The sequence below is a fragment of the Zootoca vivipara genome, chromosome 2, assembly GCF_965207765.1.
Source record: "Zootoca vivipara chromosome 2, rZooViv2.hap1.1, whole genome shotgun sequence".
Lineage (NCBI taxonomy): Eukaryota > Metazoa > Chordata > Lepidosauria > Squamata > Lacertidae > Zootoca > Zootoca vivipara.
In genome coordinates, this window is record NC_142584.1 from 108,126,195 (window position 1) to 108,146,713 (window position 20,519).

At 44.8% G+C, this 20,519-nt stretch overlaps 1 protein-coding gene and 1 long non-coding RNA gene across 2 annotated transcripts; one reads left to right on the top strand and one right to left on the bottom strand.

Moving 5' to 3' along the window:
• Window positions 1–1,125: 1,125 nt before the first annotated feature.
• LOC118081256 (E3 ubiquitin-protein ligase TRIM39-like) lies at window positions 1,126–16,718 on the bottom strand. Its single transcript, XM_035107653.3, has 7 exons — window positions 16,185–16,718; window positions 12,764–12,850; window positions 10,774–11,082; window positions 7,449–7,471; window positions 5,535–5,644; window positions 5,075–5,134; window positions 1,126–3,222 (listed from the first exon to the last, which is right to left on the bottom strand). The coding sequence occupies exons 1-7, from the start codon at window positions 16,602–16,604 to the stop codon at window positions 2,618–2,620; spliced, it is 1,614 nt and encodes a 537-aa protein (XP_034963544.2). The 5' UTR covers window positions 16,605–16,718; the 3' UTR covers window positions 1,126–2,617.
• LOC148687040 (uncharacterized) lies at window positions 16,540–19,442 on the top strand. Its single transcript, XR_015948499.1, has 2 exons — window positions 16,540–16,643; window positions 18,799–19,442. It is a non-coding gene; the product is annotated as an uncharacterized LOC148687040 (long non-coding RNA).
• Window positions 19,443–20,519: the final 1,077 nt, after the last annotated feature.

Below are 20,519 nucleotides of genomic sequence, written 5' to 3' on the forward strand. Positions count from 1 at the left end.
CTGGTCAGCAAGAGGAAGAAGGGGCAGCGCTCCTTCCGGCGCCTGAAGTGAGGCGTGCACCCAGACGTAGGGCAAGGGGGCGGCGTTTTGGGGTGCCCAGGCTATTATGCTGGCGCAGAAACAGACGGGCGCCATTGCAGAGTTCTGAAAGTGACTAGGCAGTCATGTTTCCTGTTATCTCCGCACTGTAAATAAGATGCACAATAAAACTCTTAAAGACAGAACGGATTGGAGCATCTTTACTAGAGAGTAGCCGCAACAACCCCCTGACACATCAGGTAGAGCTTTCTGACAGCAAGAGCTGTTAGATGGTGGAACGGACTCCCTCAGGAGGTTGTGGACTCTCCTTCACTGGGGGATTTTAAGCAGATGTTGGATGGCCATCAGTCATGGACGCTGTAGTTGTGACTCTTGCATTGCAGAGAGTTGGACTATATGACCCTCCGTTCTCCGATTCCTTATTTTTTGATATGTTTATCAGGGGAGTTGCCTTGCATATCTGTGCCACTGGTGCTCTGAGCACCATACAATATTTACACAATAGCTGACACACAACAAGCGTGCAAATCAATTTATCAAATATACTGGAAAATTGCAAAAAGTTGCAAGAGGATTTCAACAAGTTACTAAAACGGGCTATACAATCCTTTTAAAATCAGCTTGTTTAGCAGCTTACCATCCGTGGTTACTGCTCATGTGGTTAGAGCAGAATATGAACCAAGCAAACAGCACCTTCACACACACACACACACACACACACACACACACACACACACACCAACCTTTGGTACCTACACATTTTAACAGTGGATCAGAGCAAAGCTCATTTGTCAATTATCTAAAATTCGAGGGCTTACTGATTTTTCTAAATAAAAAAAATTCCTTTCAGCAGCACCTTAAGAGACCAACTAAGTTTGCCGTTGGGTATGATCCTTTCGTGTGCATGCATACTTCTTCAGATACGTTTTTTCTAAGAGTCTGAAAGCAGGACCTGCTTCTTTGGAGTTTTATAAGTTTCATCTTTTAACTATACCTATTTGCTTCATTTCTATGGTTTATTTTAGTGGCAGAACACTGGATTTTCATTGGGGTGGGGAGTTAAACCAAGTAAAACACACATAACCCTCAGGGTGAGCATCTCACTTTTATTATAATACAGCCAAAGAGCATGAAGAAACAGCAGCATAGATGCAGGAACTTTCCAAACAGCGAAAAGGTACCAACAACATCAGTTTAAAAAAACAACTATGCAAATCCCTGGGTACAATATGTAAAATAATAATAATAACAATAACAATAAGAGTTAAAGTTGGTGTTAAAAAAACAACCCAAGAAAAGGCAACAAAAAAAGAGTATTATGGCACCCCAAAAACAAATTTATTATGGCATAAGCTTTTGTGGACTACAGCCTACTTTGTTAGATGCAGAAAATGAAATCATAGTTGGCAGGTATATATGAGAAAATGATTAGGTGGGAGCTGGATGGCAATGAGACGAGAAAATTACAGTGAGTGATAATAGGGAGTTTAAATGTATGTTCAGCTGCCGCACCTCTTACAGTGAGAAAGTTACATTAACACCGAAAGTGGGAAACAGAACAGAGAACCTCCACTGCTTTATCAGCCCAATGCACTTCAAAGCAACACAATATTTTTGCACACTCTGCCGCAAAGGGGTTTTGCACAGAACACAGCACAGAGAAAACCAGAGAGTATTGTTTTCTTTGACAGTGCCTCAAGGGAGACTTGTGTGGGGCTGAACGAGTAAAGGATTTCTTATTTTGATGTCGGTGCCTTCCCTCCACTTCAGTGCCAAACTCCAGCACCATAGGGAATGTGGAGTGTGTGTGTGTGTGTGCGTGCATGTGCCACTGCCAACCTTGTGCCCTCCAGATGTTCTAAACTCCAGGTGGCCATGCTGCCTGAGGCCAATGAGACTTGTAGTCTAAAACATCTGGATGGTTCCAGGTTGGCAACAGTATTGATAGAGAGACACCTCACTAAAGCAATGCACATTGCATTCCACCCCACTCCACCTCCCCCCCAAAAAAACAAGGCACGCACAGGCACGCACCAAAAATATGTCCTGATTTATTCCACACCCAGCGTTGCATGGATATGCATGAAGCTTAGGGAAGTGTTCGCCAATGCATCCCGCCAGCACCAGAATTTCTACTTGCACAATGAGACTTCCCCCCCTCCCCCAAACTGCTGCAGAGGGTTGGGAGGACCCCAAAATAGGTTGGAGGGAGCAGGGGAGCAGTTCTCACATTCCATCGCACAAGCAGAAATCCCAGCGCATCACTAGGTTGGCTACAGCCCCACACGTACAACTGCTGCAATCGTTTGTGCGCCTTTCCCTTCTGAACTGACTGCCTCTCGAAAAGAAACAGGGTCACGTGCTTAACCACCTGACCGGTACTTAAGATTTCCATACAGGGAGATGCCCTGATGCCGTTGAGGTGACAGGTGATGGTTCCCACCCGAGTGATTTAAGTAGAGGAAGCAAGGAGGGAGGTGGCCACAGACCCCAACCGATAGAGGGGAACGTATTGCAATGGGAAGGAAGAGTGCTTAGGAGTTGCAAATCCAAGGAATGCCTACAAAGAGGAGATTCCTCAGAAATCATAGTAATCCCAAGGTTGAATAATCCCAGCCTCTAGCAGCTTCAACTCAATATCTTCTGGTTCTAACTGGCATATTTTGATGGGGCCCTTGCCAACCCAGAACCAGGGATAGATTTTTTCTCCTTTGAACGCAGCCGGAGGGAAGGTAAAGATTAAGGTTGCGGCATCGGTGGCGTTGCAAAATGACACCTCCCCTTTATCGTAATCGAGATACACCTGGATCTTCTTGAGGGGTTTTGGCACGGTCAAAGGAATAGGCCCTTGAAGGGTGAAAGCCCAGTACCCCTTCTCTGACCCAACTCTGTCTAGGCCTACTCCCCAGATTCCGTCATCAGGGTTAAAGTACAGAGGGCCCTTCCTCTCCACGGATTCCCTGGCCACCCCAGCACCCCATTCTTTTGCCTTTTCCACATCAACTTCCCAGTAGACTCTCCCTGAGGTGTATCCGTCGCAGCCCAGCACACACTGACGTTTCTCAAATCTCTTGGGGTGATAAGGCATCTCCTCAAACGACTCGTACGACTCCCAGGCACTTCCCAGGTCCTCGGAAAGGACCAGCAAGGTGTGTGCTGTGTCACGATCCAAGTACACACTTTCTGCAAGAAGAAGGGGAGGTTATAAGATGAATTACTGTATTTATTTAAAATACTAGCTGTACCCGGCCACGTGTTGCTGTGGCTCATCCCTGTGACTCCCCCCCCCCCCTGTCCCGACCCATGACCTATCCTGTCCCCTCCTCCCCCCACCCCCGGCTCATCCCTGTGACTTCCCCGACTCTGTCCCGACCCATGACCTATCCTGTCCCCTCCTCCCCCCCACCCCCGGCTCATCCCTGTGACTCCCCCCACCCTGTGTTCACCTTTCCCGCGGGGCCTCCGAATTCTGCTTGCCTCCTCCCACTCTGCCTGCCCTACAGCTGGGAGGGAAGCTGGAGGCCAGGGGTCAGCAAACCTTTTCAGCAGGAGACCGATCCACTGTCCCTCAGACGTTGTGGGGGGGGCAGACTATTGGGGGGGGGATGAACAAATTCCTATGCCCCACAAATAACCCAGAAGTGCATTTTAAATAAAAGGGCACATTCTACTCATGTAAAAACACTCCAATTCCCGGACCATCCACAGGCCGGATTTAGAAAGTGATTGGACCGGATCCGCCCCCCGGGCCTTAGTTTGCCTACCCATGCTGTAGAAGTACAGTAATATCCCCCCCTCTGCGCCTTTAACATCAGCGAAACATCCTTGCGCTCCTCCTGTGTAATGTTGCGCCGCCCGCGCACAAATGGAGCTGCGCGAAGACGCAGCGCAGGAAAAACAGATCGCACACAACCTCCCCCACAGCTGTAAGGCGGGCAGAGTGGGAGGAGGCAAGCAGACTAACAAGGCCACGCAAGAAAGGTGCGGAGGGGAGAAATATCTTTGATCGCTGCGGCCAACTGGAGTGGCAGCGCCTTTCTCGTGGGGCATTCTCAGTCTGCTTGCCTCCTCCCCCGGTAATAAATACTTTCCTATGCAGTTAACTTTTTAAAAATTGTAATAAAAATGTACTGTTTTTATTGTCATTAGATAGATGATAGATAGATACGATAGATGATTGATACATAGATAGATAGATAATGATAGATAGACAGAGATAAAAATCCTATCAATGTTTAATTGTTTTTTAATGATTGGTTTTCCTGTTTTTAGTGATTCTTATTTTTATCGGTAAGCTGCCTTGATGTAACGATCTCAGGCAGGCAGGCAAGCCTCGATAAGAATTAATGACTCCCTGGCAGTTTTATGACACATTTATTTACAAGTTACACTCAGAGAGTGGTTCCCAGCCTGCCGCTCTTGAAAGGAGTTGCTCATTCTGAAACTGCCTTGGTCACAACAGGAAATACGCCAACGTCCAGCCTTTCCCCCTGTTGCACTTCCATTGCATTCTGACCTTTACAGCTCTCCTGGAACGAGGAGAAGGAGGGGGGAGTTCCCCCACCCCATTCTCTAAGGATGAACTCTCTGACCTCTGACTCTCTGCTGGTTGCCTAGCAACTTCCCTACTGCCTATTCCTCCCCCTTCTTGTGAGCTGTCCATGTCTGCTCTAGCTGAGTCAGAGAACTCTTGGTGAAGGGGGAGAGTCGAGCCCACGACTCTTCTCCGTCCGATTTAGCCACGTCCCTGACACTTGAGGCTGTCAGGGGAAAAGGCAGAATATAAATAAATACATAAGAGGAAGAAGAATTTCCTTCACCTCTAGCCATGATTGCAAGGGATGCTGGGTTCAGCAGCATCTGGAGGGAAAAGGTTCCCTGCATCCTTTGAGTACCATGACCATTTCTGGGCTCCATCACCATAGTAACCATAACAGCACCCCAATGGTGTACAACTGCCATCGCAAGGGGTCCTGTTCGTGGATCTGCCACACCAAGTCCAGTTTGACTATCAGTTATCCCCCAGGGAACTCACCTTGTTCATATTCTTTCAGGAGTTTGTTTCTGGCTTCCCACATCTCAGTTGGCATCTGACCTAGAAAGGGGAGGGAGGATAACAGAAAGCATTAGAACAGGGGTCCCCAAACCCATTTGTGGGTGAATTTCAGTGATGTTTTCCGCAGCTTGTCTGAGGATTTGTGACTGAAGATGAGGGACTGCACATCCATCACACCAAATATTGCTATTGATTTTTAATTGCATGTTTGTGGTTGTAATTTAGTGTGCCGTATCACAATTTAAATTCTGCTCTGCTGCGAGTGAATGGGCACTGAAGAGATCTGTGAGGAGGAGAGGGCCTTCTCAAGAGTAGGGGTCCACCAAGGGCATCACGCCCAAAGGCGTTCCAGGACTGTGAGCCAGGATTGAAGCCGAGAGCCTTGTTCCACTCTTATCACAGGAAGTGAACCATCCCCTTCTCTCCTGCTTCCCGATACCTTTGAATTTCTGAAACGTCTTCTTCAAAGTTGTATTTAGCTCAGTGATTTCATAGCATTTGTTTTCCAGATCCCCAGTACTGTTTTCCTCATAATGGTCTTCACCAATCCTGGAGAGGGGAAAACAATAGCATGCTGTTCACTTGTCTTCTGTTGATTTGCTTCTGCAAAAATGAACATTTGAGGAACACAAAATTACACACACACACACACACACACACACACACACACACACACACACACACACGTCACTGAAGGTATTGAACCATCAGGAAAATAGCCCAAGTGTATCTCCCACCACACTTATGTTTTAGGACAGGGGCCAGCAAACTTTTTCAGCAGGGGGCCGGTCCACTGTCCCTCAGACCTTGTGGGGGGCCGGACTATATTTTGGAAAAAAATATGAACGAATTCCTATGCCCCATAAATAACCCAGAGATGCATTTTAAATAAAAGGACACATTCTGCTCATGTAAAAACACCAGACAGGCCCCACAAATAACCCAGAGATGCATTTTAAATAAAAGGACACATTCTATTCATGTAAAAACATGCTGATTCCCGGACCGTCCGTGGGCCGGATTTAGAAGGCGATTGGGCTGCATCCGGCCCCCGGGCCTTAGTTTGGGGACCCTTCCTAAAAATACACAAAGGACTTACCCACATTGAAGCTTCAATCTATGCCCTCCCCCCTAAAAAAATCTGGACTACAATTCCTATCAGCCCCAGCAACACTCCTTGTGAAAATTGGTCTCATGGGAGCACCCACTTGCATGGCCAATAGCACCCAAACCATAAATTTCTCTTGGTAACAAACAGTGGTGCTGGCACAGAGGACAAACACAAAAACCACAACATCCTGTAAGTGAACCTGCAATTTCTCTTTAGAATGTTAAGACGGTGAAACTGATCTGTAAAAATGTTACAAGAGACATTGCACATATTTCTGTAAACCAAGAAAATCCTTAATAAATAATAATGATGATGTTAAGATGGTGATAACGGACAGATCAAAAGGAAGGAGGCAATGATTAGTGCAAAAGATCCTCTGGAGAGAGACGTCAAAAATTCTACTTGTGGAAGGTGGAGGGAGGAGGCGAAAGGATGAGATAGAGTACATACCAGTTGATTCTTGACCTCCCCTGCAAAATGAATGAGCCATGTGTAGTCATAGCTATGTTATTCTGTCTGATACCGAGGAAAAGAGAGGGGAGGCATTTGATTTATGCTCAACAAAGGATTTAACAATGTTTTATTATGTCGTCCCCCCTTGGGCAAGGCTGAATGGACTTAATTTAAATTATCTTTGGACTGGACCAGGAGTCTAAGGGAGCAATTAAAAGAAGATGAATGGCTGCTACGGTAACTAAATCTGGCAAGAGCTTGCATTTGTGAAAAGGCTTTTTTTTTTAACTGCGTGCTGAGGAAGAACCCCAGAGTGAAATTTTAATGGGAGAGATTGGTCATCTGGTTGGGGAGTTATTTATAGTCGCAGCCTGTTGGTGAACAGCAGAAGGAATGATCCCAAAGGAATGGAATGTGACTTTGTAAACATTGAAGAAAGATGAACAGAGGAGGATGGCAATTAACTATCTCAACATACCAGGTCTGGGAATAATGTTTATGAAGGACTACACACTCGAAATGGATTTTATATTTATGAAAAGTAGCAGAGGTGCTGAATGTGAGGAAACTAGCAAGGTCAGCTGTGAGAATGGACTAACATCAAGAGAAGGATGAAGAGGAGTCTGAAGAAGAATGAAGTGGCTACATCAGGAAGCAATGGACATACGTTTGCAACAGGAGTGGGAAAACTATTTTTTTTTAAAAAGAAATTGTATTAAATTTAAATAATTTGGACTGGTTTGCAATAATTTGGAAAACCAATAAAAATAATATATATAAGATACATACCAGTTGGTGATCATGTCATATTCCTAGAAGAAGGAGAAATAGAGAAAACGAGTAGTCACGTTTCTAGCGATATGAAAAAAGGGTATCTGTGAAGTTGTAAAATCCGATTAAAATCCATCAGGATCCCGGTTTGGTGTGTCTTATCATTTTGCCGGGCTCTATGGTGACGTGGGAGAATTTCCACCCCGCAAGTGCACCCCGCCAGCCTCATGTTTAATTGTATGAAAAGATTCCAAGAGCTCTGGCCAGGTAAAGGAATAATTTTTAGAACGTTTTAAGTTGATAATAATAAGACAAATTCCAGTAGCAGTCCAGTTTTTAGAAATCCAGGACAAGGCCCTGTTTCAGTTTATTCTTCATCAGCTCTAGTTTCATAGTTTCAAGGTCAAAGTGTACCATTCATGTTTTTCTCTTGGAATCTTTTTATTTGATTTTCTCAACTCTCCAAGGACTCCAATTTATTTGTATTTCATGTTTAATTGTAGCACAGAGATTGGCGCAGCTAGGAACTGCAGTTGCCACACATTGAACAGATTTAATCCTTAGACCTCATGGCCATGTGAGGGAGTCCGAACAAATGCGGTTTCCTCATTGTTCAAATCTTGGGGTGGATTAAAACCCCAAGGTGCCATGCATACCTGCCAAGTTCCTCTCTGAAAAATAAGGGACCGGACCGGAAGTAGCATACCGGAAGTAGCGCGGTGGCCATTTTGGAACTGGGCGGAGCATGCTCAGAAGTGACTTTTGATGCTGTTGTGCCCAGTACCAAAATGGCTGCCGCACCAGAAGTCGCGCTGCAGCCATTTTGGAACTGGGCAGAGCAGCATCAAAAGTCGCTTCTGAGCATGCTCCGCCCAGTTCCAAAATGGCCGCCGTGCCAGAATAAACTGGGGGGAAACAAAAAAATCCATTTTTTCGGCTGGGGACAGCTGGAAAAACGGGGGTTTCCCGGGGAAAACGGGAGACTTGGCAGCTATGGTGCCATGTGAGGTAGCACATGGCACAACCCTGCTTGCAATCTACCACTTCGGACGGGGCGGGGGAACCCTCATTGGATTGCTCTGCCATATTAAACACACACATATACCTCCCTCGAGGTGGAAAGCTAGAACAGAAAGATAAGCTTAAAACCCTTCACTTGGATGGGCTTGTTTCTAACGTGCAGATATTTGGGGTTGATGCATTCTAGCATGGAACCGCCTCACTTGTTTTCTGAAAGCACTGCTTAGGAAGGCCTATTCCACATTCTGTACATGCATGTTCTTCAGGGTTCTTTGTTTGGTTAGTTTGTTTGTAAGTGACTTTGGGTTGCCTTGGGCAAGATAAAGTGACTTAACAAATGTAAATAGTAGTAGCAGCAGTAGTAACAGCAACAACCGAAATGTGATCAGTTTGGCTGACAGGAAAAGCAGTCTACTTATTTCTATCAGCTTTTCCAACCTGTTCCCGCATCAATTGGCATTTTTAAAAACACACCCGTACGCAAAATTGCATAATTTTTAGCATACCGTTCTTTTCTGTCTATAAGACAATGGGGTTTTTTAACCTTAAAACAATGCATAAAAATTGGGGTCTTCCTATACATGGGTAGTGCAGAGGGGGGATGGTGGAAATGATTTCTGTCTTGAGTAGTAGATTGTCACTGGCATTATTGCGGGTGATAGGCTGCTGCGGCAATGCCCGCTTGTGATTGGACGTTGCTGCGGCAATGTCCGCTTGCAATTAGTCGCTGCGGCGAGAATGTCCGCTGGCGATTGGTCACTGCTGCAGCAATTGGGTGTGTGATTGGCGGTTGCTGGTGTCGATCGGAAATAAGGTAGGAGACTTCTGCGTTGCGTTCAATCGCAAGTGTTTGGAATTTGGGTGAGCTTTCTTTTGGCATTCCTCCCATTCTGGACACACACACCCCATTTTCTTAATACTGGGTCCCCAAAATTAAGGGGCGTCTTATAGACGGAAAAGTATGGCATTTTTCTCAAATGTGCATTTGAGAAATGCACGTTTCCCCTTAATAGGCACATTTTTGCATGGCATTCAACTTAAAATACATGTTCTGGGATGCTTTTCTGAGCCCACGCCTGCATCTCAAAATTTGGAGAAGTGCGGACTCTGAAGCCTAACTGTGTTCTGATCCGCATACCAGTCTCTGGAAGTTCGCATCTAACTTGTTTGCTTAAAAATGCAAATTAAGAGCAATCTTTGAGCACCAGGAGCAGTAATGGATTGTGCTGCACAGGGTTCAATTCCCCGCAACAGGATAGGGATTACGACTGCAAATCGGGTCCTCCCTAACAAGAGGGCACGTGTTGCGGTGGGACCTGCCAATTAGTCCCTGTGTTGTGGGTGGGAACTTTGGAGCGGCCACAACACCCTATTGGTGGTCCCTCAATCTTGGGTGCAATTGGGCTAACGGGACGCCAGTCAAAGTGATCGAGGGACCACTATATATCCAGATGCACGTGTCCCTGAGCTTCCTCTTTCGGGCTCAGTGCATCGGAAGACCCGCCCACCTCTCCCTGTTTTAGGGCTTGCGCTTAACGCTTAACCTTGCTATGCCGTCATGTGTCGCCTGTCGTTGGGACAGGGGCACGGCAGGATTTTTCCCCACTTGGCTGATTGGCTGGTGCCATTTGGGTTTCGCCTGCCGCATAGCAAACCATCACAACTTGTAAGGTTGCGGATAGGCAGGGTGCCTAGCCATCCCTATGCGTTGGGTATTCCTTTAAGAAGGAATCCACGGACTCATGGTTGGTCTCGCCGTGTGGGGTTGTGCCCTGAGCCTCAGTTCAGGGCTCATCTGGGTGGGGGTGTAGCAGGGCTCCTGCTTGCCACTGTCCCAGGTGTTCACCCAAGGCTGACTTACGGTTGGTGCCCAGAGTCAGCGCTTCCTGCAGGGCTGCGGGTAGCTAGTCCAGGCATCCCCAAGCTTCGGCCCTCCAGATGGTTTGGACTACAATTCCCATCTTCCCTGACCACTGGTCCTGTTAGCTAGGGATCATGGGAGTTGTAGGCCAAAACATCTGGAGGGGATGCCTGAGCTAGTCGAACCAGAGCCTATGCAACCACTCACTTGATTTGTAATCAATAAAGCTGTGGCCTAAATTCTGCCAAAAACCAAACCAAAAATTTGAGTCTTGCCTGAATTTATTTCTGGGGGTGGTTAAAAGGCCTCCACACGCAAATGAACCATGTCTGCAATTTACACTTTGAAAGCCGCTCATGCCGTTGCTAATTGCACGAGCAGTGCAAAATCCCATGGTGATTTCTGAAACCTGGGGTTCGCAATACTCACTGCAGGAGCTTGCCTTTTTTACAACATTCTCACCTTGCAGAACTCAGCCCGTCGGTGACTATGTATCTTCTCTGCCTCACTGATCAAGGCATTGACTTGAGGGGATGGCCCTTTCAGGAGTTCAGCCCCTAGCTGAGTGCACATCTTCTCTACAGCACTGGTCAAGACATCGAGCTGAGTTACATCCCTGGTATATTCACGGTCTTCTTCCTCCTTCTTCTTTAAGATTGTGCTTTTCAGTTCTTCCAGGTAGAGCACCAGGAATTGTGCTTGATCCTTCAAAGACTGGCACAAGTTTTCGACCTCAGTCACTAACGCCTGGTGTGCAAGGCTTGCTTTATCCTGTAGTGGGACAGAAACAAAGAACAAGCCAAACAAGAAAATTATTCCTCACAGCAGAACTGTAGGGGCAAACTATATATGCTAAACCTATGATGACTGGATCATAGGCCTGCAAGCGTCTTACCCACTGCCTTTTCCAACAGATTTCATGTTAATATTTGGCTGCCTACACACAATGCATTTAAAACACATGACTTAGCCCCAAAGAATCCTGGAAACTGTAGTTTATAAAGGGTGTTGAGAAGCGTAGCTCTGTGAAGGCTACAGTTCTCAGGATTCTTTGAATGAAGCTGTATGCTTTAAATGTATGGTATGTCCCTGGCAAATCAAGTTAATGGAATATCCCAAAATGGCAAAATTAACTGGAAAGCTCAGAAGCCAAGATGACAAGAAATTCAGAAAAGAATGGGAAATGTTTATTGTCTATATGCAAAAGTATTGTAAACAAGTTAACACACTGGCAGGATTTTAAGAACGCTTGTAATTTTAGAAATACAGTAGGAAAAACTGGATGATTTTTTTTTAATAGTGATGATTAGCAGTTGAAAAGAAAAATTAAGGGACCAAAGGACAGGGTGGAGGGAAGTCCCGGGATTTGGAGAATCCCTATTTTTGGATTTGAAATTATTTTGACATACAGTTGTTGTTGTTGTTGTTGTTGTTGTTGTTGTTGTTGTTTTGTGTGTGTGTGTGTGTGTGTGTGTGTGTGTGTTACTATTGTTCCTGTTTCTTCCAACCTTTGTATGGTTGGAAGAAAATCTAATAAAATATATTTTAAAATAAAATAAATGTATGGTATGTCTGCAGCCTTTATTTGATTTATTTCACACATACGTGAGTATTGCTCTGCTTTCCTTCGGACCACACCAGCAAGGCCGAGGGATGTGTGTGTCTTGTTGTCTGGGCAGCCCAGGACCTCCATACACACCACCCAGGCTTGCACCCTGGGGAGGTCACTTCATTGCTGCTAATGTTTGACTTCACCCTCAGAGGCGCACTCCATTGTCTCTTGTGACAGGCAGGTGCCAACAACATGAGTAGATAGATAGATAGATAGATAGACAGACAGCTTGTACTTGCTTTCAGTGCAACATATAAACAAGCCGCAAACTGGTGGGCAGTTCATACTGTCAGGAAGCTCTTTCTAATGTTCAGGCAATAACTTTTTGTTCTTACGTGAGGACTGAAGGACTGAAATAAAAAATGGTGATGCGCTTTTTAATGGACTGGAAAGTGTGCAAGCAAAGTGTGGTGGTTTGGACAGGACTTCTGCCCTGGGTACTCATAGCTTGCTTGTTTTGATGGTTTTATTATGCTGTGTTACTGCATAATGAAAATAAACACACGGAGAGATTGTGTGTGTGTGTGTGTGTGTGTGTGTGTGTGTGTGTAACTTGAACCCATTGGTTTGGGTCTTACCATCCAGGGCAACAGAAAATAAAATTTGGTCTCTTGAATAAGTGCCTGACCTTCAGTTACTTGACAATGACTATCAAATTGCTTAACTCTCTCTCTCTCTCTGTCTCTCTCTCTCTGTCTCTCTCTCTCCTCCTGGGGAATGAGATAAGGCATAGCAGGGGGGGGGGGCAGGGACATCCCCCAGCCCACAGCAGGCCTAGTACGCTGTCTGGTGTAAACCAAGCATCCATCTGTAGGTGCTGAGTGCTTATGCAAGACTTACCAGCAGGTCTTGGCCACCACATGCAGAAGCTTCTTTGAACTTTTCAACCGAAGCTTGTTGTAGCTTCAACTTGCTCAGAATTTGCTCCTAAGAGGAAGTTGTGAAGGGGAGGGGAGAATTGGATTTTAGTTTGTTCCTGCCTTCAGACACATTAGTTAGACTTCTCAGGTGTAAGAACTTGGAGAAAAGATTGTAGCATTCAGGATTCAGAGATAGTTGCAACTGGCCCCAACAACATCCAACATACCATCCCAGGACTATTTAATTGCTCATCCTCTAACATTGTGTATGCCATCAAATGCCAACAGTGCCCTTCAGCTCTCTATATTGGACAAACAGGCCAAACCCTGCGCTAAAGGATAAATGGACATAAATCTGACATCAGAAATTACAAGACAGAGAAACCAGTAGGAGAGCACTTCAATCTCCCAGGACATTCTGTACAAGATCTCAAAGTAGCTGTCTTACTACAGAAGAAAGAAAAAGAAAAGCTGTCTTACTACAACAGAAGCTTTCTTACTGGGATTAATATCGGATGACATCCCCAAAAATTAGAAAAATATGCTCCTTTATGCAACGGCAGCAGCCAGATTACTTATTGCGAAAAACTGGAAAGGGGAAAAACTCCCAACAGTATTAGAATGGAGGTTTAAACTAGTAGAGTTTGTGTAAATGGCTAAACTAACATCAAATATCAGAGGTCGCTCAAATCAGGAAACAAGGAAAAAATGGGAAGGATTAAAGGAATAAATGGGAAGGTACTGCTCTGGAATGGATAATTTACAGTAAAATAAGGTAGAAAAAACACACAGAAAGCAAAGATAAAGAAATAAGATGAAATGGGTGTATAATATATAAGAAACACAACTGATAGAAGTGGAAATAAGAAAATGGGAATGAAAGCACACAAGGGTGAGAGGAAGTCAAGAGGAGGATGTAGGAGGGAGGGAGTAATAAGGGAATGTATTGAAGTGGATTGAAATAGATTATTTGAAATGTTATTGATTTTTGTTTGTAATCTAAGTAAGCTTTGTTTTGCTTTGTTTGCTTAATGATGTATGAAGTAAAATCAATAAAAAATAGGTGGGGGAACTTCCCTAAACAGGAACCGTCTGCCACAGGGCACCCAAGCAGTTGTAGTTTTGCCATGGCACACGTAATCCCCACACATTCTAAAAAAAAGGATGGGGTGCAGCAGACACTCAGTGCTGAGGGAAACACACATTCATAAGTGATAAGGGCAAAACTTGGGGTACGGTACTTACCGTAAGTTTCCCAACTTTGCTAGGGTCTAGCCCTGCTAGTTCAGAATAAGCAAGAGACCTCAGCCAGGGCAATTGAAGCAAAACAGCAGCTTGGAAGCCTGATCGTTTATTGTTGAAACAAGGTTCCAACTCCCAAGCAAAAACAAAACAAGGAAGAAGAAAACCAGAACAAAGGACCCATGAGTAAATCTCATGGGAATGTGTGCGGCTGGTGTTATCTGGTTTTAAAACTTTCAGCACAGCTTGACCTTGCCAGAATGCTTGGATGCTTGACCGATAACACCCAAGGTTCTGAGTAGGAGGAGGAAGGCATGAAGGTGCTGAAATAAAAAAAATGGAAAATGGTTCACACACATCTGTTTTCTGGCCTGTCTGCTCCAAGATGGATATTGAGGCTTAGAACTCATGCTGATAGCCTTTGAGCTGGACCAGAGGAAATTAGAAAGAAAATTAAGCGGGGAGGAGAGAGAGAGATATTAAAAATTAATGTTCTGGAATATTGCACTCTGCGTTTAGTGTAAAAAATCTGCCAGAAGCACCTTTTATTACAGTATACAAGCGAGTTGGGTCACTCAAACCATCAGGAGGCTTCCCCAGGAAGTTCCAAGCAGATCAGACGCCTTATATAAAGGCATTTCAAAGTTTCACTAACAGCAGGCATAAAATAAAGACCAACTAAGTTTTTATTTTGGTATGAGCTTTCGTGTGCATGCACACTTCTTCAGATACCAAGCATAAAAGTACAGAATAGGTGCAGAAAGATTCTTGCTGTGAAGACAGCAAAACAGCTGCTCTTTTCAGTTCCATTTTCTGAAAACTCATGACTTATATGTTTCCGTAACCTCACCCACTTTTGTTAGAACTTGAGAAGTGGTGAGGCCCAGGCAGCCCCCCCCCCCCCCGCAACAACATATTGATTAAATAAATAAACGAAACAGGGATAAAAAGGAAGGGAATAGGAGTGGAAAGCTCTTATACGGTAGGAGGCAGAAGTGAATGTGAAATGACCAGGGCAGGGGGAGGGATGAAAGAAAACTAGCAGTTTGGGGATGAGGAATAAGGTATCAGTTGAATGCAAAAGGGGATTGGGAGAAGAAAATTACAGGAGATGGGTAAAAATAATTTGAGAGACAGGTGGGAATGGGAAGGGATCACTAAATTCTGCCTAACATGGGGAGGCTGAGTCATGATACCTCCAGAGCAGATGGAGGAAAACTGAGCTATGGAACTGCTTGCCACAAGGAAGAAATTGTGGGAAAGAATTCACCTATTTCCAAAGATGGATCAGAGAGCAGTAAAAAGTGATGTTAGTAATTGCCAGTGGATTATGCCAACCTTGGCCTCCATTTTGTGTCTGGCTCTGCCCTAAACCACCATTAGACACTTGTGGAGTGGGTTATTTATTTATTTTTTTGGCATTTAATAAGTCTGGTGGCTTGTTTTTCAATTTAGGGCTGCATATTTAAGCAAATGAGAGATGTGATTTGGCAAAAGACATTTCTTTTTGTTAACTAATACAGATTCTGCCACATTAAAAAGTTTAAAATGTTGATAAATAAAATATGTTCTGAAGGCATAAGGTTAGACCAGGGGTCAGCAACCTTTTTCAGCCGTGGGCCAGTCCACAGTCCCTCAGACCATGTGGTGGGCCAGACTATACTTTTGAAAATAATAATGAACAAATTCCTATGCCACACAAATAACCCGGAGATGCATTTTTAAATAAAAGGACACATTCTACTCATGTAAAAACACGCTGATTCCCGGACCGTCCGTGGGCCAGATTGAGAAGGCAATTGGGCTGCTGCATCTGGCCTACGGGCCTTAGGTTGCCTACCCCTGGGTTAGACCATCACGAACACATCCTCTCAGATTGGTTGATTATATAAACAAACCACTCAACCCCCCCCCCCTTTTTGGTGCCTTAATTTCATTTTGTGTATTGCCATTTTTTATTTTTATTTTATGGCTAGTGGCCTCAAAAGCTGTAAGTTGAATGGTTCTCTCTGGCCCTCTTGTGAGGGCACTGAGGCAGAGTCCTGGCTGAAATTTGACTTCGGGCAAGAAGATGCAACCTATTCTAAAATAACATTAATAACAATTACATAGTTTTGCCGCCACCCCACTCTATCTGAAAAAGCTCCGTCTATTATTACCTTTCGCTCCTCAATAGCCTTCTGTATGGACAGGATGGTGTGGTCCCGATGCTGACCCTCGCACTTCGCACAGATCAGGATGCTGTCCTTTTGGCAGAAAAGTGTCAGAGGCTCCTTGTGCAAAGGGCAGGAGGTGCTCTCGCATGCGGCTGGCTCTTTCAGGCTTCGCCAGGTGAGCTGCCGACTTGCCTCCACCATGTTCTTCAGCTGCCCGTTTTGCTGCAGCTTGGCCTTCATGAAACACCGCTTGCACTGAGGGCAGCAGGCGTTCCTAAAGGAGCCTTTCCAGTGCTTAGTGATGCAAGCCTTGCAGAAGTTATGCCCGCATCCGATGAGCATCACTGGGTCAACGAACTCCTTCAGGCAGAGGGAGCAAGTGAGGGCGTCGAGAAGGGACTGGACTGGGTTCGCAGAAGCCATGGCTTTGCTTGCAGAACGAAAGAGAAAAGTAGTCTGAAGGTGCCAACAGTTTCCTGCTATAAAGAGGGAGGAGGAGGAGGAGAGGGGAGTGTCAATTCTTGTGCTGAGATTCTCTTTTGTGATGACTTGCATCCCGCCCACTCGGGGTGGGGGTGGGGGTGGAAGAGAGACACCCCTACCTAACCCCCCCCCTTTTTTTTTGGTGTGCACAAGTCTGACTCCGGCCATATTTACACAGGGGACTACTTCAGTTTGATTAAAAACGATAATACATGGTTTAACACATTTTTAAACTTGTTTTTAAGTTTGGCAAACTGTGGGGGAATGCAGAAGCTGCCCAAGTCAAAGTCATTAATTATTTGGGAAGATACATTCAAGCAGTTGTTGAAATCCCAAGATTGGCTGTATGGTTCCATAACATGCATTATCCTCAACCATAATGTTTACATCGAACATAGCAAAATATCTGGCTCAACTTTAAAAAAATATTTATTGCATTTATATCCAACTTTTCTCCTCCAAGGAGCTCAAAGTGGGTGTAAATGGTTCTTTCTGACACGAAAATATGAAAGCATGTAATTTTAACATGCTCCCATACATTCTTATAATAAATTTGATGATATTTTGCTACGTCTTCTTCTTCCTATATTGTATACAGTGCTCTTTTTCTGGGGGGACGCATACCTCTAAACATTTTGTAAATCTAAGTTGGGCCTCATTGAGGGGCAGTATTTTAATATGAGGAGGAAAATGAGAGTACCCCTAAACATTTTTTTTAAAAAACAACCACTGATTGTATATATTTTTATATTGCTTCTTTCTACACATTTTTGTACCTTTTTATGTTTCTTTTATTTTCCTCTTTATCTTTGCATCACTTTATAATTGAAACCTTTTCAATAAAAAGATTAAATATGAAAATATGAAACCCTGCCTAAAATTTAGGAGATTAATCTTGACGCCTTGGACCACCAGAAATGTAGAAACAAATTTCCCTGTGTTAAGATGTTTCCCAACATTTACATACTTTCCTGTTTTCCTAAAGAGCATATGTTCCATTTACTACCGGGTATTTAGGCTTCCTCATCTAAAACCCATTTTCCCTCAGGCATTCCGATGAATCCCAGACAGGCAGATTCACCGCAGACAAAAGTATCAAAAGAATCATAGATGGTTTTATTTTCGACTTTATTGAAACGAAACTAAGAGGCTCACACAGTCAAACAGAAACAATAGCTATGCAAAAACGTCTCCACCTCAGAGCAGCGGAAAGGGTTTAATAAGCAGTCAGGAAGATCTGTCTTCAAGGGGACAGGCATAGATAGAATCAGAATCAGAATGCTAGCATTTCATGAAGATTATACAGGAAGATTATCATTCAGAAGAACCGCCCAAGATCTCTCTGAGGGCTCCCACCTTTAGGGTGTCAGGAAACTCAAAGTAAATGGAGAACAGTAAGATGGATGACGTAGAAATCATAGCAAACACTGACATTCCATAATGGAAGAAAGGATTGTGTTAAATTGACAGGAGATTGATTGAATCAATCAGCCAAAAAGCCACTCCACCCACCCTTTTAAAATACCAGGAAATTCAAATGCTTCTAAAAACATTCTTTTTCTAAAAAGAAGTTGTAGTGATTTTAGAGCAGGCATCCCCAAACTGCGGCCCTCCAGATGTTTTGGCCTACAACTCCCATTATCCCTAGCTAACAGGACCAGTGGTCGGGGAATATGGGAATTGTAGTCCAAAATATCTGGAGGGCTGAAGTTTGGGGGTGCCTGTTTTAGAGGATGTGGTGATATTGGAAAATCTCTGGGTGTTCAACTTTGGTTCATGAACCGTGTGGGTTTGTGAGATGGATGAACTGCAGCCTTCTGGAAAAAGGGGCCCTTTGAAAGTGAATCCTCAGCTAATTGCTTTCTGACTCTCCAAGCAAGGGAGATGCTTATCTGATTTACAGCATAAAAGTGTGAAACAGTACAAGCTGTGATTTAAGATGTGTATTGCGGCTGTAAAACTATGCTCACGAGGTTATCAGGGCTGTGATTTAAAGTATGTGCCAGAAGTGCCAACATAAGAATTTGGGGAGTCTCTAACTTTCAAGGTACTTTGAGTATAAACAGAGTTCAGCTGTGTCAGTTTTGACAATAATACAATATTTGTTTTACCTTCTGCTATTGTTGTTGTTTAGAAAGAATTAATCCTCTTCGTGACCCCATGGACCATGAAGGAAATCAGCCCTGAGTGCTCACTGGAAGGACAGATCCTGAAGCTGAGGCTCCAATACTTTGGCCACCTCATGAGAAGAGAAGACTCCCTGGAAAAGACCCTGATGTTGGGAAAGATTGAGGGCACTTGGAGAAGGGGACGACAGAGGACGAGATGGTTGGACAGTGTTCTCGAAGCCACCAACATGAGTCTGACCAAACTGCGGGAGGCAGTGCAAGACAGGAGTGCCTGGCCTGGCGTGCTCTGGTCCATGGGGTCACGAAGAGTCAGACACGACAAAACGAGGAAACAACAAGTTGTTCACAGTCAAATGAAGCCAAACACCTCTTTAGCTATCAAGTTCAGCTTTAAGGCTTGGCGGGCTGACTCTAATGGGTCTACAATAGTTAACAGATTTGGGGGAGGGGGGGGCTTGGTTTCATTGGGGCCTTGTCCTCTGCTTGACAAGAGTCTGGCTGAAAGGGGAAGCACTGACCAGCAAAAGCTGTTTGTGCACATTGTGTCACCAAAATCCTTATCAGTACATCAGACTCCGATGGGGATGGACAACTGTTATAATGATGTAATGAAACCAATATAATGACACAATAAATCAAACATAACTGATGCTGCAGAAGTTAGCCTTGGACATAAGGTAAAAGTATGACGAGAGGGCCTGATGAACACGGTTTCCAGCAGTGTTTCCCAAGCTTGGGTCTCCAGATGTTTTTGGACTACAACTCCCATCACCCCTAGCTAGCAGGACCGGCGGACAGGGATGGTGGGAATTGTAGTCCAAAATCAACTGGAGACCCAACTGGAGACCCAAGTTTGGGGAACACTGGTCTATAAGGAAATGAGGCAAGCTATTACTAAAGGGGTTTAAAAGGTAAAGGGACCCCTGACCATTAGGTCTAGTCGTGACCGACTCTGGGGTTGCAGCACTCATCTCGCGTTATTGGCCGAGGGAGCCAGCATACAGCTTCCAGGTCATGTGGCCAGCATGACAAAGCCGCTTCTGGCGAACCAGAGCAGCGCACGGAAACACCGTTTACCTTCCCACCGGAGCGGTCCCTATTTATCTACTAGCACTTTGACGTGCTTTCGAACTGCTAGGTTGGCAGGAGCAGGGACCGAGCAATGGGAGCTCACTCCGTCACGGGGATTTGAACCGCCGACCTTCTGATCGGCAAGCCCTAGGCTCAGTGGTTTAACCCACAGCGCCACCTGTGTCCCATACTGTTGTAGGAATTTCTCCACCCCACCCCACTGAATCACACACACACATTTCCACATGACTATCAAAAGGGGGACTTGGGAGCCATAATCTCTAAGCCTTATGACATGTAGGCAGGAGGCTCTGCCAACTGGACATTTCCCCATCAGTGGTGCCAGACTGCTAGCCATCTCATTCACAATGGAAGACTCCTCCGAACAAAAGACAGTGATCAACTCTTAGGAAACTGTTAATTTCTCTTTGTGTTTAGGAATTCACACCTGGGAGGGGGTGAGAGGAGGACTAGGAGAGGTGTCAAAGGTGCTCAGATTTCTACCTTGAACCCTCCCTTTTTGTGAGGTATTGATTACGTAGCTGTGATGTAGGAATGATGTATTTTGGGGGTGTTTCTTGGTGATGGGAAAACTGGTAAAAGTGGAGGTTCTCTTTTGTTCGGGGTCTCCATCTTGCTTCACTTCGTTGCAGGT

Coding starts and splice junctions, on each gene's coding strand:
- LOC118081256 (XM_035107653.3), bottom strand. CDS start 16,604: ATGGCTTCTGCGAACCCAGTCCAGTCCCTTCTCGACGCCCTCACTTGC. Junction 12,851..16,184: donor AGGCTATTGAGGAGCGAAAG/GTAATAATAGAC, acceptor ACTTCCTCTTAG/GAGCAAATTCTGAGCAAGTT. Junction 3,223..5,074: donor CCTGAAAGAATATGAACAAG/GTGAGTTCCCTG, acceptor TTCTTCTTGCAG/AAAGTGTGTACTTGGATCGT.